The 17,740-nt window shown below is 40.8% G+C and overlaps 3 protein-coding genes across 3 annotated transcripts in view; 2 read left to right on the top strand and 1 right to left on the bottom strand.

Moving 5' to 3' along the window:
- Positions 1–3,009: 3,009 nt before the first annotated feature.
- On the top strand, positions 3,010–8,044 carry LOC140334356 (molybdopterin synthase sulfur carrier subunit-like). The gene is made up of 4 exons (XM_072416691.1): positions 3,010–3,128; positions 4,846–4,967; positions 6,757–6,893; positions 7,919–8,044. Exons 1-3 carry the CDS (start codon positions 3,117–3,119, stop codon positions 6,881–6,883), a joined length of 261 nt encoding a protein of 86 aa, XP_072272792.1. The 5' UTR covers positions 3,010–3,116; the 3' UTR covers positions 6,884–6,893; positions 7,919–8,044.
- LOC140334355 (molybdopterin synthase catalytic subunit-like) lies at positions 7,923–12,641 on the top strand. The gene is made up of 4 exons (XM_072416690.1): positions 7,923–8,041; positions 9,226–9,379; positions 11,466–11,589; positions 12,163–12,641. The coding sequence occupies exons 1-4, from the start codon at positions 7,924–7,926 to the stop codon at positions 12,235–12,237; spliced, it is 471 nt and encodes a 156-aa protein (XP_072272791.1). The 5' UTR covers position 7,923; the 3' UTR covers positions 12,238–12,641.
- A 947-nt stretch (positions 12,642–13,588) lies between these two features.
- The window catches only part of ITGA2 (integrin subunit alpha 2), a 73,496-nt gene continuing 69,344 nt past the window's right edge, over positions 13,589–17,740 (bottom strand). The window contains exon 30 of the mRNA XM_072416689.1: positions 13,589–16,682. Within this exon, the coding sequence (XP_072272790.1) occupies positions 16,605–16,682 (78 nt within the window). The 3' untranslated portion in view covers positions 13,589–16,604. The remainder of the gene's footprint in view (positions 16,683–17,740) is intronic.

Genomic DNA, 17,740 nt, shown 5'->3' with positions numbered 1-17,740 from the left:
TCTGCACAAGGGCAGCATTCATCAGTATAAAGTCATCAATCTATCACATGGACAGAGGAAGTGATAATAAAACCATCACTATCCATGCAAAGGCAGCCATAGACTTAAATCCATCTACCAGCCATAGGAGAACCTGGACGATCCAGCAAACCTGGAATGGATCTCTTTAAAATAATTTGCAATTAGTTGTCGGATGTCATGGACCAGATCCATTCCAGGTTTTCTAAATCACCCAGATTCACCCATGATGGCCTATATTCTCCAGTTTTGGAGAGTTTTAATAAATCAGGCCCAATGTGCATTAGAAGTTGCACCCTGCCTCATTCCATGGCTGGACGACAACCAGCATCATCATTTAGCTCCTCTCCAGCCTGCATGCCGCTGTCATTCACTGGATTTCAGTTCTTTCACTCATGGAGGTTCAGCATCACATGTGTCTATGCTTCCTGCTGGTTGTGATCTTCCTGCATTGCAAAGAGAGGCACAACGACGTAAAGGAGATTGAAAGTCACATTACAAATTAATAAAGCACAAAACAAGCACACAATCATTTATCAGATATATCTGAAAATTGTTCACTCATGCCGTCAATCTGTGTAGAGGCTGCTGGTGGTTTTCACTATTTCTGGCTAAACACTAGAGGGCAGCACAACAGCTTCAATATTAGTATCCCGCCTATAAGAAAACTCCATGTCCCATGATTCCTTGCATTGCGTATCATGGAAGGGGGTGGTACACTTGTAGTCCTAGCTCAGTGGGGTGGCTACAAATGAAGCATGATAGGAGCATGAATTGTATCCACAGGCAGCTCCTGGTAAAAGAATAGAAGGGATTCATGGGGACACGGGAGGAAGGAATGTATCGATGACATAAAGCATGAGATTTTTTTTGTTCGTTTTGTGACACTTTAACAATGTCACTGGTAGGATCTGAGAGAACACAGCCAAGCACAGAGGTTATTGAGGTTGCAGAACCATCCACACAGCATGGACAGGGGCTGACGTGTGAAATGTGCCCATCCACAAAGGCTCTGGACCCACCTCAGCCAACAGGGGCCCCATGTCAGTTCAGCAGAGGGGCCCAAAGCCATTTCAGCACCTAGCTTCACTATTGGCTGCATCTGTTGGGTGTGGACATCAGATCTAGATTTTTTTTTTTTTGCCAACCGCCAGAGGTTTTATTTTTCCTGTTCCCATTTCCTCCACGCTCCCACTGGCAGCATAATGGAATTCTTTCCTTTTCTATTACTAGAACTCTTCTTCTGCAATATGAAAAATCCTGCAGAGTTGTCAGTATTGTGAGCTGGAAAAGGTAAAGGTTATGGATAGCATGATCCCCTGTGCTGCTTTGTATATAAGACGAGGATAGGGGCATGAAAGGGCCTAAGTGGTGCCCCACCACTAGGTGGCAGTCTCAGCAAACTGCTCATTCCTAGGAAGGGCCCTGGGTTGGTCGGTATTTGTAGAATGGGATCCAATTCTAATCTAATTTTGCAGTCCCAAAATCCCCAGAATGGTGAGTTGTGGGGACCCTGTGACTACCTGTAATCCCAAATTTCACTTGACACCCACCCCCCCCCCCGCACCAGGACATTAAAAAAAAGACACCAAGAACACCTTTTATTTAGTGTCCCTCGAAGCCTTGGGTCCTCAGGGTACACAATTTTGCATTAACGTTAGGGCCAACTTAAAGCGTACCTGAAATTTCACTTTATGTAGACGTTAGGGTAGACAACCTTTTTCTGTAGAGTAAAAATTCAGTTTTTTTTTTTTCTTTTAGGTGCAACACCCTTTTTTTAAAAAAAAAGCCCCCTAATTCCTTGATGGCCTAGGCCAGGGGTAGGCAAACTTTTTCAGTCAGGGGCCACAATCTGATATAAAATTTGACAGAGGGGGCCGGCCGATGAGACAGTGGGCGAGGTTATGCCATAATGACACCACTGAACGTGATGACGTAACCCCGCCCACCCCACTCTCCCATGGCGGATCTGAGGCTGTGATTGGAGAGTGGTTGGGTTGTTCCGCCCACTTCCCCGAGCCCAGGATTTGTACAGGGGACATGGTCTGCGGCTCTGACAAGTGCAGCCTCCCAGCAGGCTCCTTCTCCTGACCGCGCTTGGGGTGGCACCGTCCAGAGCCGTGGACCGCGGCCCCTTGAACTCTCTCTATTTTAGCGGAGCTGCTGAAGTGGTGAGAGAGTTCAACGGGCCAGATAAAAAAGCCTAACTGGCTGTATATGGCCCGGGGGCCATAGTTTGCCCATGCCTGGCCCAGGCGATTCAGAATGAATGGGAGCGCAAAGCCTCCTGAGATACTACGTCACACATCCCGGGAGGCTCCTGGGTGCTCCTTCTGCGGGTGCCCAAGCATCTCAGGAACCTTTTTGTGAAAAGGGAACATTTTTTTTTTATCCTACGTCACCCAGTCTCGCACCTGGGTCAGGTGATGTAGGATGAAGAAAAGGAAAAAGAGAAGATGGCAGTGCCTAGATGCCAGGACGACGCGGGACCCGATGCCGGACACCCCCGGAGCGATCAGACTGCCCTGCGGGATAGAAAGGAAGCGTATTTTTTTTGCAGTTTTGAATTTAGTTTTTCTTTAATTGGCAGCTGTGGGGCCCTAAATTGTAGTAAAACCTGGGCAATATCTGACATTAGGCATTTTATGATAAATTGCTGCACTCTTCCTCTACCACAATTCTGGGCCCCATCTCAGTACTCAAAGGGCCCGGTTCCACACTAAAACAGTGGCTCTTTAAACTTCGTATCAACAACCATAGTATCAGGATAGAACCCTCAAGAGATAAGTTTTAAACTTTCTGCCCCCCCATAATATATAGAAACCCTAATGTTTGGGGTGCAGATACCCGCAGGTGACCCCTTCACCCCACAGAAACAACAAAACGTGACGTGTATCCCATAGCAACCATTAACCCGGAGAGCTGTCAGTGCGGGTGTCAGGCGCTGCTGGCCAATCACAGGGCGGAGATTATTCTACGCATGCGCGTTCACTAATCAGCAAGCAGCTTGCAGTGTGCGGACGAAGTCCAGTCTGTGTGCACTTCCGGGTTTGTGTCACGTGTTGTGCACGGATCTGAGTGATCGGTCCTCCGGCTCCATGACTTGTGAGGTAAGGCCGAGGCACAGCTCGGTTTATATATTATTCAATGTCAGCCGTGCTGACAGAGGAGAGAAATCATTGTGTGCTGACATTGGCAGCCATGGGGCTACTAACACCTGCAGGATGAGACATTGCTAACAACCAGAGCCAGCAGGGAAGATCTCCAGAACATGCACCCATCCCCCATCACCTGCCAATCACTGACTTTAGAATGAAAAGTCATTGGGTGAAGTTTTGTTTGTAGATCAGCAGCTTTGGACCTTTTGTGTTTTTGTTTATTTTTTAAGTGCAACACCTTTTTTAAAAAAAAACCTATGTCACGCATCCTGGGAGGCTCTTGGGTGCGCTTTCTGCACATTCTCGAGCATCACAGGCATGCACAGAAGGAGCCCTTTCGTCAAAAAAGGGAAAAAAAAGGTGATCTCACGCATGCGCCGATTTTTCTCCCCAACTACATCATCCGATCTCGCGCCTGGGTCAGGTGACGTAGGGAGAAAAACCCGAAAGAAGAGGAGAAGATGGCAGCGCCTGGAGCCCCAGCCTGAAAACGTATGCCGGGACGACAGGGGACCCGATAGTAGACGCCTCCAGACCGATCGACTAATCTGCGGGATTGAAGGTAAGTGTATTTTTTTTTGTTTTGGCCGTTTTTGAGTTTACTTCCTCTATAAGCAAGGTTCACCTTGGCCATACATTACCCAACATTCCTAATGGAATAAATGTTTCATCCAATAAAAACACGGAATGAGAAAAATGTATTCAAAATCTGCTTCCCTGATCAATATTTGATTGGCGTAATGATCGATCATTGAGTGTGGTTCTCTAGATGAAGACCAGTCACCTATCAGAAGAAGGGAGCGGCACTGACTGGTCTTTAACCTCCGTAGCTGTCTGATTCTGAACGTATTTCCATGCAAAAGTGGTACAATTTTTTTGCATGGAAATTTATTTTACATTGTAGACCTATAATTCCTAGGCATAACTCAACAACACATGTGTAATAGTTAAATACATTAAAAAAAATTAATTAAATTAAATAATAAATTAAAAAAACCCACAAAAATCTGTTAAAAATAATGTATAATGTAATATAACTGTACAGCAGCTTATATAATAAATATATAATATAACTATATATATATTATATGAATATTTCTTTGTATTGGACCTAATACAGCTATATTCTATTGAATCCAATACAAAATTTTTTGAATTATTTGAATTTCCCGCCACCAACGTCACCCTGTAGATCGAATCTGCCCTTCGCGGCTGGAGATTAAGGAGCAGGACGTGTCCCCAGGACTTGCAGGGACCAGCAGGACGCAGGGGGACAGCAACAGAACAAGGTAAGTAGGTTTTTATCCTGCTTTTAGGTACCCTGAGTCTGATTTAGGAATACCGCTAGGGGGGTTAATACAGGAAATTCCTGCAAAGATTCACACCAGCATTTCCCAACCAAGGTTGGTGTGGTTCCTATGAGCAATCTGTGCCTCTCAGGTCCGTGTGACACCAGTGATCTTTGTAGCTATCTGTAGAGGTGACATTCTTCCTACTGACCACCACAGTAATGTACTGTGAGCTTTTAGAACCTGGTAAGGACCAGGTGATTTTTTCATATAAAACCTTAGAATTGAATGAGGGTGTCCTTACTTTTTCTCATGATACGGTCATATGCTGTAGCTGACAGTTATTTAAGTTGTAAGTCCCGTCTCTGTTGTCTCTGCAGGTGCTCGTATTGTACTTTGCAAAAAGTTCTGAACTAGCCGGCATTCGCTCCGAAAACCTCACCGTCCCCCAAGAGACAACGTCTAAGGAGCTGTGGGAGAAAATCGCTTCATTGCATCCAAGGTAAGTGATCAGAAATGTGACCGCAGGGATGTGGTGCTAAATACCGGCCAGGTCTTTGCAGCCTAAATCAAATGTCAGTATTCTGGAAGCAGATCCAGATTTTTATTGCAGAAGAGACTTTCAGTGCTCAGCCAACCAATCAATGTAGCTGAAGATACTGAACCTGCGAGAAGACTGAGCAAAGATGTTTGGAATGGAGCTTACCAGCCTCACATGGCTGGAGGGGAAGTCGGTGTAGGAGGACACAATAAGTTTGATTAGGCCAGCATCCTGGGGGGAAACCTTGGTCCCTCTGCAGAGGTCTGACGTGTACCCCTGCTGATTCAGTGATTTAGCTCTGTTCCCAATAATCCCCCCCCAATGGGCAAGCTTTGGGTAATGGGTAGTAAATTTGTCACTTGTTTTTTTTTTTTTTGTCATCATGAAACTAAACTTCAAAATTAAGTGACGTTAAAGAGGAAGTAAACTCAAAAAAGGCCAAAACAAAAAAAAGAAAATGCACTTTAATCCCACAGGGCTGTCGATCGGTGATGGAGGTGCTCGGGGATGAGCAGAAGGAGCGGAGCACCCAAGAGCCTCCCAGTATGCAGGACGTAGGTATCCCGGGAGGCTTTGCGCTGCCATTCTCAGTCGCCTAGGCGATCGAGAATTAGGGGGCGGTGCTGCATCCTTTTTTTTTTTTTTTTTAATTTCGGTTTGGTTTTTCAAATTTTTTTAACCTAAAAGGGTTGTCTACTTTTTTATATTAAGTGAAAATTCTGAGTTTAGGTAAGCTTTAAATGATCAGTCCACATAAAACATTTTTTTTGTGCCTTGGGAGGGAAGTCACTGATTACTTTCTGATTCTTATATCAAGGATTTCAATTGAAAACACCCACCTACATTTTCAGTGCTGCCCCTTTTATTGTGGCTTGTTTGTTGAGGGGTACAAGGAGGCAATGGAATTCTCCAGCATCAAACAGCAACTGAATCGGTAAAGCTTGTTCAGTAGGGAACAGGAGTTTCTGATTGGCTGATGGTGGCTGGCACCTTGCCAGGCACCCATCGGCGCCAACTGCCATGCATTTCCATAAAGAAATGAACACTTGCCATACTTGACAACTCCCTACTGGCCCTTGTTCATTACCAATGGGTGACCATAGTTGAAATGCTACATGCAGCAGGTGAGGACGGGCAAGTTTTCCAGGCATGAAGCAGTGGTAACAATCACATGAACTAGTACTTTACTTTGGGTATACTGACTGTGTAAAGAGACCCTGTCATTTAGTCTATTTATGTACAGGCTACAGGGTGAACCACCTGTAGACTATCTCATTGGGAGTAGAGACGAGGTTGAGGACTCTTCCCATTCCATGTGATGGCCAAGCACCAAGAACCCGTGTTGTCCCTTAGAGTAATGTAGTGTGTCACATGCTCCCCATACCTTGTTATTCACCAATAGGAGATGGACCCTGCTGTCTTTACACCTGGATGGAGTGACTCCATGAGCTCACCAACAAAAAAGCCCACTAATATACGCAGCATATGCAGGTTTTTAGGAAATGGTTGGAGCCTTCTTCATTCCTCAAAGACCGGTCTCCTTGTCTCTGCTTCTATACACGTGCTGCAGACTTTGCTTTTCTGAATTCTGCTGACACCTCTGTGACCCTGTAACCCTAAAAAGATTTATTGTAAATTTATTTCCACATTTTATTAAATTCACGGTAAAATGTTCATTATGTGCCTGACACAGTGTAGTAAATGCGGACTTTTCCTTTCATTTAATGGGACCAAACATTTCTTTCTAAAGACTTCGTGTCATCCAGGATCATGTGGTCCTCGCTATCCGTCAGGAATATGTTACCATTGGTGAAGAGGTCATAAAACTGCGCCCTGGGGACGAGGTTGCTGTCATTCCACCAATCAGCGGTGGCTAGAACTCTTAAGGTATGTGACGCCTTATGAATAATGATCTCTGAGCTAATAAATATTGGTAAAACACAAGAGCCATGGATATTCATACTTCTTATCTCTTTGCATATTTTATGTAGTAGTCCATCATAATGCATCCCAGGCATGTTTGCGGGTGTTTCTTCCGTACAGACCAGTCACTGCTGCTCTTTTTTCTTGTACGGGGTGATTGGTCTTGTATCCGCCCCCTTGTAATTCTATGGGTAGCCTGTAGTAGGAGAGCCTTTTAGGGCTCCACCCACATCTCAGCACTGGCTATGTACAGCCTAGTGATGACATCACAGCTACTTTTACAAGGGAACAGCTGGGTCTGCACAGGCATTTATTGCCCATGTAATCAAGTAAAATTCTTTATGTCTTTTGAGAAATAATATCATTAGCTTTAAAGAAAGTATGATGGTAATTAAGCCAAAAGTACAGGCAGTCCCCGTGTTAAGGGCATATGACATACAGACGACTCCTAGATAGGAACAGGCCTTCCCTGCTCACTTGCGTGCCGAATGGAGGCTTGAAGGGGGGAGTTTCCATGACTTGCAGTAGAAATCCTTTGCTAAACACACCTGAGGTAGTGGGTGACCTGGGGGGGGGGGGTGCACTCTTTCTGCAGCCTCCTGTAACTCTTTATTGACCAAGACAAGCACTGCAGTTGTTTCTTTTTGGATATTAAAGCACAGCTTGCTCCAAAAGGTAATGAACGTCTAGGCTTTGTTTGTGAATAACTCACAGTGAGGATTTTATACAGTAACTGACACCATGCTGCCTAATAATATGTTGAGACAAACATCTGTCCTAATTCCATTTATTAAAATTATGTAACGGGCAGTTAAGTTTATTTTATTGCAGGATAGACATCACTTGTCACTTCTGCAATAAAGAACCTGCCTGATTACAATTTCTTTTCATTTTTCACTTCACTATTTCTACTTTAATCCCGATGTAATTCAGTACAAAGGTGCAGACGCTCTCTCCATGACCTCACAAATGTTCTCATTTGTTTCCAGCTACAATGGGGGACAACGAGGAGCCTCAGGACTTCATCAGAGTGTCACCTGAAAAGCTGTCAGCAGATGAAGTCTCTCAGTTGGTGGTTTCCCCGAGCTGTGGGGCGGTGTCCCTCTTTATAGGTAAATGATTGTACCAGAGACGTATTATAAGATTTAATTCCAGATTTATTGACACAACTTTAGAAATGACAAATGATCCAATTCCTGCTTTCCCTGAGGGAGTTCAAGTGCTGCATGTTTATACATGACCGGAATTTGGTTCTATCAGAGGCAGACAAGGACGCGTTTTTATCAGAAGCACAAAGCAAGGCCGACGTGGAAGCAGCTGATAATTCATAACCGCACAATGAGCTATAATTATTCTATTAAAACATTATTTAGTTTTGTAGTGGGGAAGGGTTAAACCTTGTGCCTGCTTTCTGCTGCTGTCTGTGCCATGTTGGAGAGATTCACCCTCCATGTGTTCCAGTGATCACTACAACAATTAGGTGTTGGTAACAGAACAGGTTTCACAGTTAACACTGAAGGCATGTGAGGTTAGGAAAATACAATCAATAAGTAAAGTAATAAGTAAAACAGAATACAATATTTCCCTTTAATATGGGAAAGTGAGAAGAATAGCTTATCATGCCAAAACGGTTCCTAAAGCGGACCTAAACTCAACATTTTCACTTTACATATAAGGGTAGACAACCCTTCTAAATAAAAAAGCTGCACCGCCCCTTTCAGTCTGGGAGCACAGAGCCCCCTGGGATGCCTACGTCATGAATCCCGGGAGACTCTGGATGCTCCTTCTGCGCATGCCAGAGATCGGGAAGGGGCATTTTGTTCCACTAAGGGGAAAGAAATTATGATTTTTACACCTTTTTCCTCTTTTATACTGAGGTACATTACCCAATCTTGCAATGTTGGGTGTTGCACTTTAATAAAAAAATAATAATAATTTTACTCTATTTAAATGGGTTGTCTACCTTTTTATGTAAAGTTAAAATTTTGAGCTTTGGTCCGCTTTAAGGATTGCCATTAATAACCCATTCCCACCTCCATCTGCTTAGCTGAGTGCACTGGTGCACCAGGATCTGACATATTAAGGCTAGAGGATATCAGTGCCCTGATGGAGTTGCTCACTGCAAAAAGTGCCGTTAATAGTTCAAAGATTGCAGGGCTTTACTTATGTTTTCACCCAGGACTCATGCATTGGATTCATTTGTTAATCTTTGGTTTTATTGGGTAGATTTCTTAGGTTTCTATGGGCTGGTTAAGCCTAATTTGTTTTAAAGATTCCATTTTTCATTGTCTTTAAGGTACGACGAGAAATAATTTTGAAGGGAAGAAAGTTGTGAGTTTGGAGTACGAGGCTTATGTGCCGATGGCAGAGATTGAGCTGAAGAAAATATTGTCTGACATCAGGCAGAAATGGCCAACGGTGAAGCACATAGCGGTCCATCATAGGCTGGGGTAAGACAGCTTCTTTTTTGTTTTGTGATCAAACCTGACCTTTATGCCACTGGCCATAGATCTGGGCTGTATCTGCCCCAGGACTAGGCAACCCAAAAAGTACTTTCATAGAGTGTTTGACCTTCATTTATGAAAAATGTGTTCTCTTGCTTCACTTAGTTTTATTAATAGGGAAGGGAGGGGATTATGGTTATATTCTCCATATTTAAGTCAAAGAATGATAGCCAACCCATAGAAATTCAATTATATGAAGAAAAGCACACAAACAGAAAGGTTTTATTGGCTATTTAATGTTAGGCTTAGATAATATTTACAAATAAGTGTAACAAAAGTTATAGTGCTAATGGTTACAATAATAGGTAAGAACATAAATGACACGTGATTCCAACCTCATCAAGGACATGTGAGTTATTTTGGAATCATTCACTCGTATTTTTTAAGCAAAATTATCTAAGTCCATGTAAAAGATGGTAACTTTAAACCTGAAAAGGCTAATATGATCCTTGAATTTCTTTGGTCCAATGCCTTTCACCTTATTGGCTTCATCAGGGGAACTTGAGAAAAAGTGAGGAAGTTTGTCAGTTGCAGACAGGAAGAACTGTCCACATCACCTGCACGGCTTATTATAACCAGCAGCGGTGACTCGTCACTCACACATCTGTCTGGTGTCCTAAAGGCCAGTAAGACCTTCTTTAATAATAACTGTAATTCAGTCTTGCTGTACACAGAGTAATACATATGCTTGCTATTTTTTTTATGTACGAAGTGCTGTGTATCACATTAAATACCCCATTCTGGCAGCAGGATTGAGAGTGGGACCACTGCTTTTACACGCAACACAGCATTCTGGATCTTCAGTGTCCTGACACATTCCTTGCACACTTTTCTATTTACCAATCCCCATACTTCCTGAGTGGAGCTGATATTTGGTGCAGGGGTTAGCTACTGGAGACCCAGGGTGCTCCATTGTGTGATAGAGCAGTGGTCCAATTCTCCAGCGCACTGCCATTGTGGGTTATTTTAATCTAAAAAATAAAAAAAAAAGATGTGTATTAGAAGCGTATTAACGTACAGTGATCTTCTCAACCCCCTTTTAGCTGGGTGCACCACCTGGTACTTTTCAGCAACCACTCAGCAGTTTTTGGGTGGTTACTGAGGAGTTGGGTCACAATACAGGGGCTTCTACCCTACCCACCTACAGCTTTTTTCCAGCCAGCATAAAACAAGTTCTAGCTTGAGCACTGCTGTATATGCAGCCTGACTACATTACAGTATTAAAAATGTATGTATGTACAATGGTGAACTGTGACTAGGGATAGGGAAGGGGAAGAAATTTATTTTTGCTAAAAATATGATATATTTTAATAGTATTTTCTCAAAAATACGCTTGTCAAGTTTTATTAGCATCTGAACATGGTAGTGTTATCAAATGTGCTGGAGGGAAGAGCGCTAGTGGGACATGGAAACATGTCCCATGTAAAAAACTAATTTAAAAAGATGTAGTTGTTCCACAAACCAAAGTTAAAGTACTCAGAAAGGAGTCACCTACATAATTTTCGAATTAATGGCAAAACCCATAGTTTTGTTACCAAAATTGTGTGGAATAAGGCGTGTATCAAAAGGACTTCAGGAACCATTCATGACCTGAATAAACAAAGTGGGAAACAATTTTTGGTTTTACTGTAAAACAAAGGTATGATTATAAACAGAAAAACACTTATTTACTGAAATTGACTTCCCATCCCTCATTGTTACAATATGCAGGCAACAACATGGGCAATCGTGACCCTATACAGGTAGGAAATAGGCAATTATGGCAATTTGTGGGCAACTAAAGTTTCTCCTTCGTCCCCAATTAAGAATCCATCCGACCTGACCAAAATTCTCACCAATCTACCTCCCACTACCATAAACTCCTCTCCCACACTGCAGCATGCTCTCCCATGTCACAGCCATTTTTACTGTTCTTATATATTTTGTGAATGATAACTTCTGCTGTTTTGAGAAATGAAGCTCCAAACTGCTGATATTGGTGTTTCATGAAATATTAGAGTGCTATCTAATAATGCATATGATTGGTTGGTAGGTCAGTTCCAGTAACTGAAGCCAGCGTGGCCATCGCCGTGTCCTCCCCACACAGGAATGATTCCCTGGATGCTGTGAAATATTGTATCAATGCATTAAAAGCAACTGTGCCAATATGGAAAAAAGTAAGTGAAAGTTCCTACTGTGAGTTTCTGAGATAGCAAAATGAAATTAGGAAATATCTGGAGTAATAAAAATTGAACATTAAATTAAAATTGCCAGTTATTTTAAGATACCTGGTGATCCTGACAGAAATCCAGCAAGGTCCTGGGTACTCTGCATGAGAATTGTTGTCACCATCGGACTGGATGTGTTAGATATTGTTATCATGAAATGTGTTAGGACTGCAGAATATCCCCCTTGGAGGTGATGAAAAGGGAAAGCGTTCTGTATTCCTAGCTCACGTTCTGTCCTTTGGTGACAACGCTTCTCTTCTATAGACAGATTGCAGAAATCTTTGTCACAACAAAACAGGAAGTTTGGCACTGACAGGATCACTTGGTGACAACTAACACTTTCTGCATGCTGCAATATTCTCACTAAATATTTGAGGGGGTTCCAGTGAAATACAACCAATGAGATGGACAGCCCCATCCTATACTTGATCATTACACAATGTTTTTGTATACACTCTATAAATGATTTGTATTTTACATTTGTTCATTTAACATATATACTATTTCTTTTTATTTGACTAGGAAATGTATGAAGAGGAGGGATATACGTGGAAAGAAAATACAGAATGTTTCTGGAGAAAGAAAGATGACAAATAACAGAAATACGTAGCGAGATTGTAGCAACCTTGCTGAACTCTTTTAATGTGGAGAAACTTTTGAAGTAACTTCCAGGTCTCAGGGAACCCCTGCATACATTTAGAGAGTCTGTCTGTATGTAATATATATATATATATATATATATATATATATGCATTGACATGAAGGTATAGAAATACATGAACGGAAGGAGTGTAATGTGTTTGGTGTATTTAAAAATCCCATGGTTGCTCTAGCTCTATATAAAAAAATACTTAATAATTTATAGTATTTTAATGAAACACAAATAATAATGTTCAAAGTGACACCACTACTCTTTGTATCAGGCACCAATTTGAATAGTATAACATTAAAAAATGAAAATATATACTCAAAAATAAACCATTTTTATGCCATTAGAAAAAGAGTCTGTTATAATTGTGTGAAACCTAGTGGCATGTCCTGGAACTGCATTTGTCTCTTAATCGACTGCTCAGAACTGTCAAAGACAAACTGTTTGTAACTAACTTTACATTAGGACACAGCTACTGGTGGCCATGTTATATATATATATTTTTTTCTAATTTAAAATTTCTGGAATGTTTTTGCTTCTTGGTGTCAAGCTTCCTGATGTATGAATACAAAGTTTACCATAAAAAATGCTTTCCAACTGAATCTGTCTACCAGCCATTGCAGATTGAGCTTCCTCTCCATGCCTTTCTTGGACAGTGAAGACGTAGCTGTGCTTGTCATGTGTATAGTGGTCTCTTGGTATCGTTCGTCCCTCCACCCCCACCTATTAGGAATGAATTGAATGCCACTCACTCGTCCTTCCCCCTCCCTTCTCCTTAGTACAGTACTGGGTGTGCACTGTTCGTTTATAGGAATGAATTGAATGCCACTCACTCGTCCTTCCCCCTCCCTTCTCCTTAGTACAGTACTGGGTGTGCACTGTTCGTTTATTCACCTATCACTGGATCTGGAAAGATTGTTTCTAGCTATTGTACTCTGATGTGTGTACAAGGCTTTAGTCTGGTACGCACCCAACTACACAGCATAGGGTGGAGGTTCTGAACATTATAGTATGCTGATATGTAATGTGGGCTCTGCGATATTATGACCATTGCTCCATCCAAAAAATAATAATGGTCTCATTGGATTCTGATTAAGGTTCATTCACACCATGATGGTTCTCTGTAGGAATTGTGATCAACACATTGCAATGTATGGTGGTTCTGTATTGTTTGTTCTGCCACACATCTACATCAGGAAGCTACGTGTAGTTGGCATTCCCATACATGGTTCTGCATTGTGACAGCGTCCATTACTAATAATAATGAATTACAATGACAAAAAACGTCAAAATAGATGGTCATCTATAAAACTTTATTTATATAAAACATTTTTCAATATTACAGCATGTCTTATTTTCAAGTATTTGAAAAGAAAAAGATGGTCTTTATACAAATATATATTACAAAAAGTGAGGCAGAGAAGTGGGCCATTACATGTGATTAGACAACCAATGGCAGAAATAGAAAGGCAATTAGAAAATAAATGAACGTTTTCTTTTTGTTGATAAACATGGTCAACTGATCATGGAGAAGAGAGGGGAAGACATGGAAACCAACTTGGTTCTTGGTTCTGGTGCTCAAGGAAAGTTTTCTACTCTGCCTCATGGTTTTGTTCTCCAAGAATTCTCATTCTGGGGCTATCGTTTGCCCAAAAAATGGCAGTTTAGTAAACTGATATCTGCTAAGTAAAGTTTACTTTTAACACCTCAACAATTCATAAATCTTTTTACATGATATAATACTGTATTGCACAAAGCCCTGCCACAATCTCTGTTCACAACAAAAGCAACACCAAATACATGTACAAGGTATAAAAAAGTATGCAACCCCTTAAAACAATGAGGGTGGTTCACCAAAGAAATAGCAATTGTTCACTTATTGTTCGCCTAATAAATAGGATCAACTTTGAATACCAATCACTTATATGAAAATTACATTTTGCTTGCAAATGAATACAGCTTTATCTACATCACTAAGCTAAGTGAGGGTTCACTGAGTATGCGATCATTCTCTAGTCCTTAAAAAATCTGGGGTTGGCTTATTTAATTTTTCATATATGGAATATATGTTCTGCTTTCCTCTAATACTGGCACCACTGATTGTAATTAATAATCATTAAGGTTTAAATGTAATGTTAGTGTAATAAACGTGCATACAAACATTTGTGACTAGGTTTACTATCATTTACACGTATATGTACAATCCACAAATATTGTAGGCTAATTACAAATTAAAATGTTAAATAAAACTAAATTAGTGGCTTTTTTTGTATTGCAGTAACAACTAATGGGGGTTGATCTACTAAAGGAGTAGAGAGTGGTTGAGAGAAGTGTGGGCTCCCTTTGCAAAGTGAATGATAGTAAAGAAATCTTTGAAGTTTATGTAGGTATATGTAAAACATTTCATTTTTTTATTTTGTATGGATAGAATAGGTTATTGTTTGCTGTCTGCATCCTACTAATAAAATGTTCTTTAACTTCCTGTCCTACAGACTAAACTGGAAATAAGGACATTTCTCCAAAGTTTCTTCTAAGAGAGTTGTCCAGTGTCCATTGTCAATGATCACCAGGATCAGTAAAGGGCGTGAATCTCCTCAACGGGAACAGCAAATTTAGCACAGCATCTAATCCTCTACTTTATTCGTATAGGGAAGAAACTCATCTATGGGGTTGGAGAAGACTAAGGCTATGCAAACACATCAGATGATTCTTGTCCGATTATCGTTTTAAGGCTGGTATCGGATGAGAGTCTGGCGTGTGTACAGCGTCCTGGCGGATCCATGCAAAGACAATCGACCGTAATACAAGTGAAGGAGAGAGAGCACAGCGGGGTGCTGCTTGCTCATTCTCCCCCCCTCTCCTCTCCATAGAGCAGAAGGGTGCTGTATGTACAGTGCTTGTTCATGCATCTTTCAGTCTTTTGTCGTTGGAAAGGATGGTAAAAGGTCCTTTTCAACAACAAAAGTCTAACGTGTGTGTACGCAGCCTAAGGGTAATGAGGATCATAATAACCCATAGATGGGTTTCTTCCCTGTTTGACTTTTTATTCAGGGTATCGAGCAATATGTTATCTATCCCATTTTCCCAATCCATATCTACCTTCCCCACTTAATCCAAAACTAAAAATCAAAGTTTGCCTTGACATACACTTCAAATTATTTACAAACATTGGAAGTTTTGTTCAGGCTACTCTGACCAGTAACATAAAGGAGTGCCCTCAGCACATTACATTTGATATATAAAATTAAGCTGTAAAATCCACATTTTTAGTAATTTAAACACAATTTTTAAGTATTTATGTTCTTTTTTTAATAACTAAGTAATATATATCAAATAAAAACAATACCTGCCAGATATGCCAGTTAACTGCCTAAAGTTTCCCACCACCTTGAAGTCAACTTGGAATTTTATATTTATTTTTACATTAGGAAGAAAGTAGCAGTGGAGTGCATTGAGAGCTGATAGATTGCACTGGAACGGAGGAGGGTGTAGTTGCAGAGATACACCATATGGTTAAAGTTTTGCACACCTGACCTTTAAATCTATAGGCTTTCTTTAATAATTAGGGAATCAGACGTTCCCTCCAACATTCCCCAGTGGTAATCTGCCATTTAAACACGTGGACCTAGAACACATTTGTCTACCAATGACAAAAAAAATATGCACAGAGTAGATCTACATGAAATGTTTCAGATTTGTTGTCAGCTGAAATATCAGCCAGAACTGGACCAGAACCACAACTTTCAACAAAGTTAGAAGAACTCTTATATGTTCTTTTATATATTTACATCCAGTGCTCCTAAGGAATATCAATCAAAAATATTGTATTCTTAATAAATTTATATATAAATATTGTATTCCTATCATTTTTAATGTTGGGCTGCCAGTAGGCCACCTCAAGTCTATGACACTGTACAAACATGAACTTAATGATTTATTATTATTAATACCACTATAATACATAGTCAAATATTTATTGTAGCTTCATAAAGGTTGGTGTACTTTTAATTCCCTTGATTAAAACAACTATACATTTGTAAACCAAATAATAAAATTCTCATTATACACAAACTGTAAACCTGAAATGTACAATTGCCTACAACATTGCTAAATCGTTAAACTCTATTATTTCTAATTGTAGCAAAGGTCCCCAGTCCAGCTAGTCAAGATATATAATAAAAAAAGTCTAAAAAACTGCCCCGCAGTTTGATAAAAAATAACTTTCCTGTCCTAGAAAATTAAAATTAGAAGATTTGTACAAATTATTCTCATCAAGAAATAACAATATTATAATATTATAGGGTGAGGGTGATCGTTAATTAAGCTGTGTAGTCTCTGCCAATTCATCTTCTGTTTTCTGAAGCTTGTCATATTTTCTTTTGAAAAAGCCGAGCTAGAAAGAAGAAGAAGGAGATGTATTAGGAGGATGGTGGTGCCCACAACTAAGTGGGGACAGGGAAGCGTATTTAAAAAATTAAGATCAGGCAGGTAGGGTTATTTTTTGAATAAGGAACATTGCCTATCTCTTATTAAATGATGTGTCTAATCAGAGTTTAGTTCCACTAATTTGTGAATAAGACAGATTGGGCTCTATTTATAAAGCAGAGAATCTGACATTACCTCTAACATTCCTTGGTGGAGAATCAATTACTGCCATTTGAACACATAGGGGCCTGATTTATTAAAGCTCTCTAAGGCTGGAGAGGATACACTTTCATCAGTAAATCTGGGTGTTCCATCAGGCCTGGAATGGATTTCTGCTAGCAAATGTTTTGAATCCTGTACCAGATCCAGTCCAGGTTTACTGAATCATCCACCTTCACTTATAAAAGTGTATTCTCTCCAAGTTTTGGAGAGCTTTAATAAATAAGGTCCATAGACTTGGAAGAAACTCCATCAGGCAATGTTTAAGGGAATATCAGATTCCCTGCTTTTAAATGGAGCCCATTGAGTCTTCCCACCAATTTTCTGCTCGATTCCAATCTGTCCACCCAACTTCATGCCTAAGCTCCACCTTTCCCTCCTGGACCTGTTCCTCAAATACATACGTTTATTCCAGCTGTCGTTTGGCCAGCCATCGATGTCATGTCATGACCTGTGAATGTCTTTTAGTGCTTCAGTAATAAAAGCCCAGGCTAAAGTACATACCACCAGACTGTGTCCATGATACCCAAGGCTCACGTAAAAGAGCTAAATAATGCCAATAGTCATTTAGTCTGGGAATGGGTTGTTATGAGTAGTGGGGAAGTTCTATTTCCTGGATCCCTGGTATTTGACCCCTGGCTTGTGACCTGACCTCTCTAGCTTGCTGGTTGCTCTGACCCTGGCCTTCCTTGACGATTCTCCTGGCTAATGATTTGGTACCGTGTATCTTCCTGCCCACCCTGGTGTTCCCATGGATAGCAACCTGGCAATAACCAGCAGTGCAACGTCCTCACCACTAGAGGCTCT

Source organism: Pyxicephalus adspersus, chromosome 6 (genome assembly GCF_032062135.1).
Source record: "Pyxicephalus adspersus chromosome 6, UCB_Pads_2.0, whole genome shotgun sequence".
Taxonomy (NCBI): Eukaryota; Metazoa; Chordata; class Amphibia; order Anura; family Pyxicephalidae; genus Pyxicephalus; species Pyxicephalus adspersus.
This window is presented reverse-complemented; position numbering and strand designations above follow the sequence as displayed.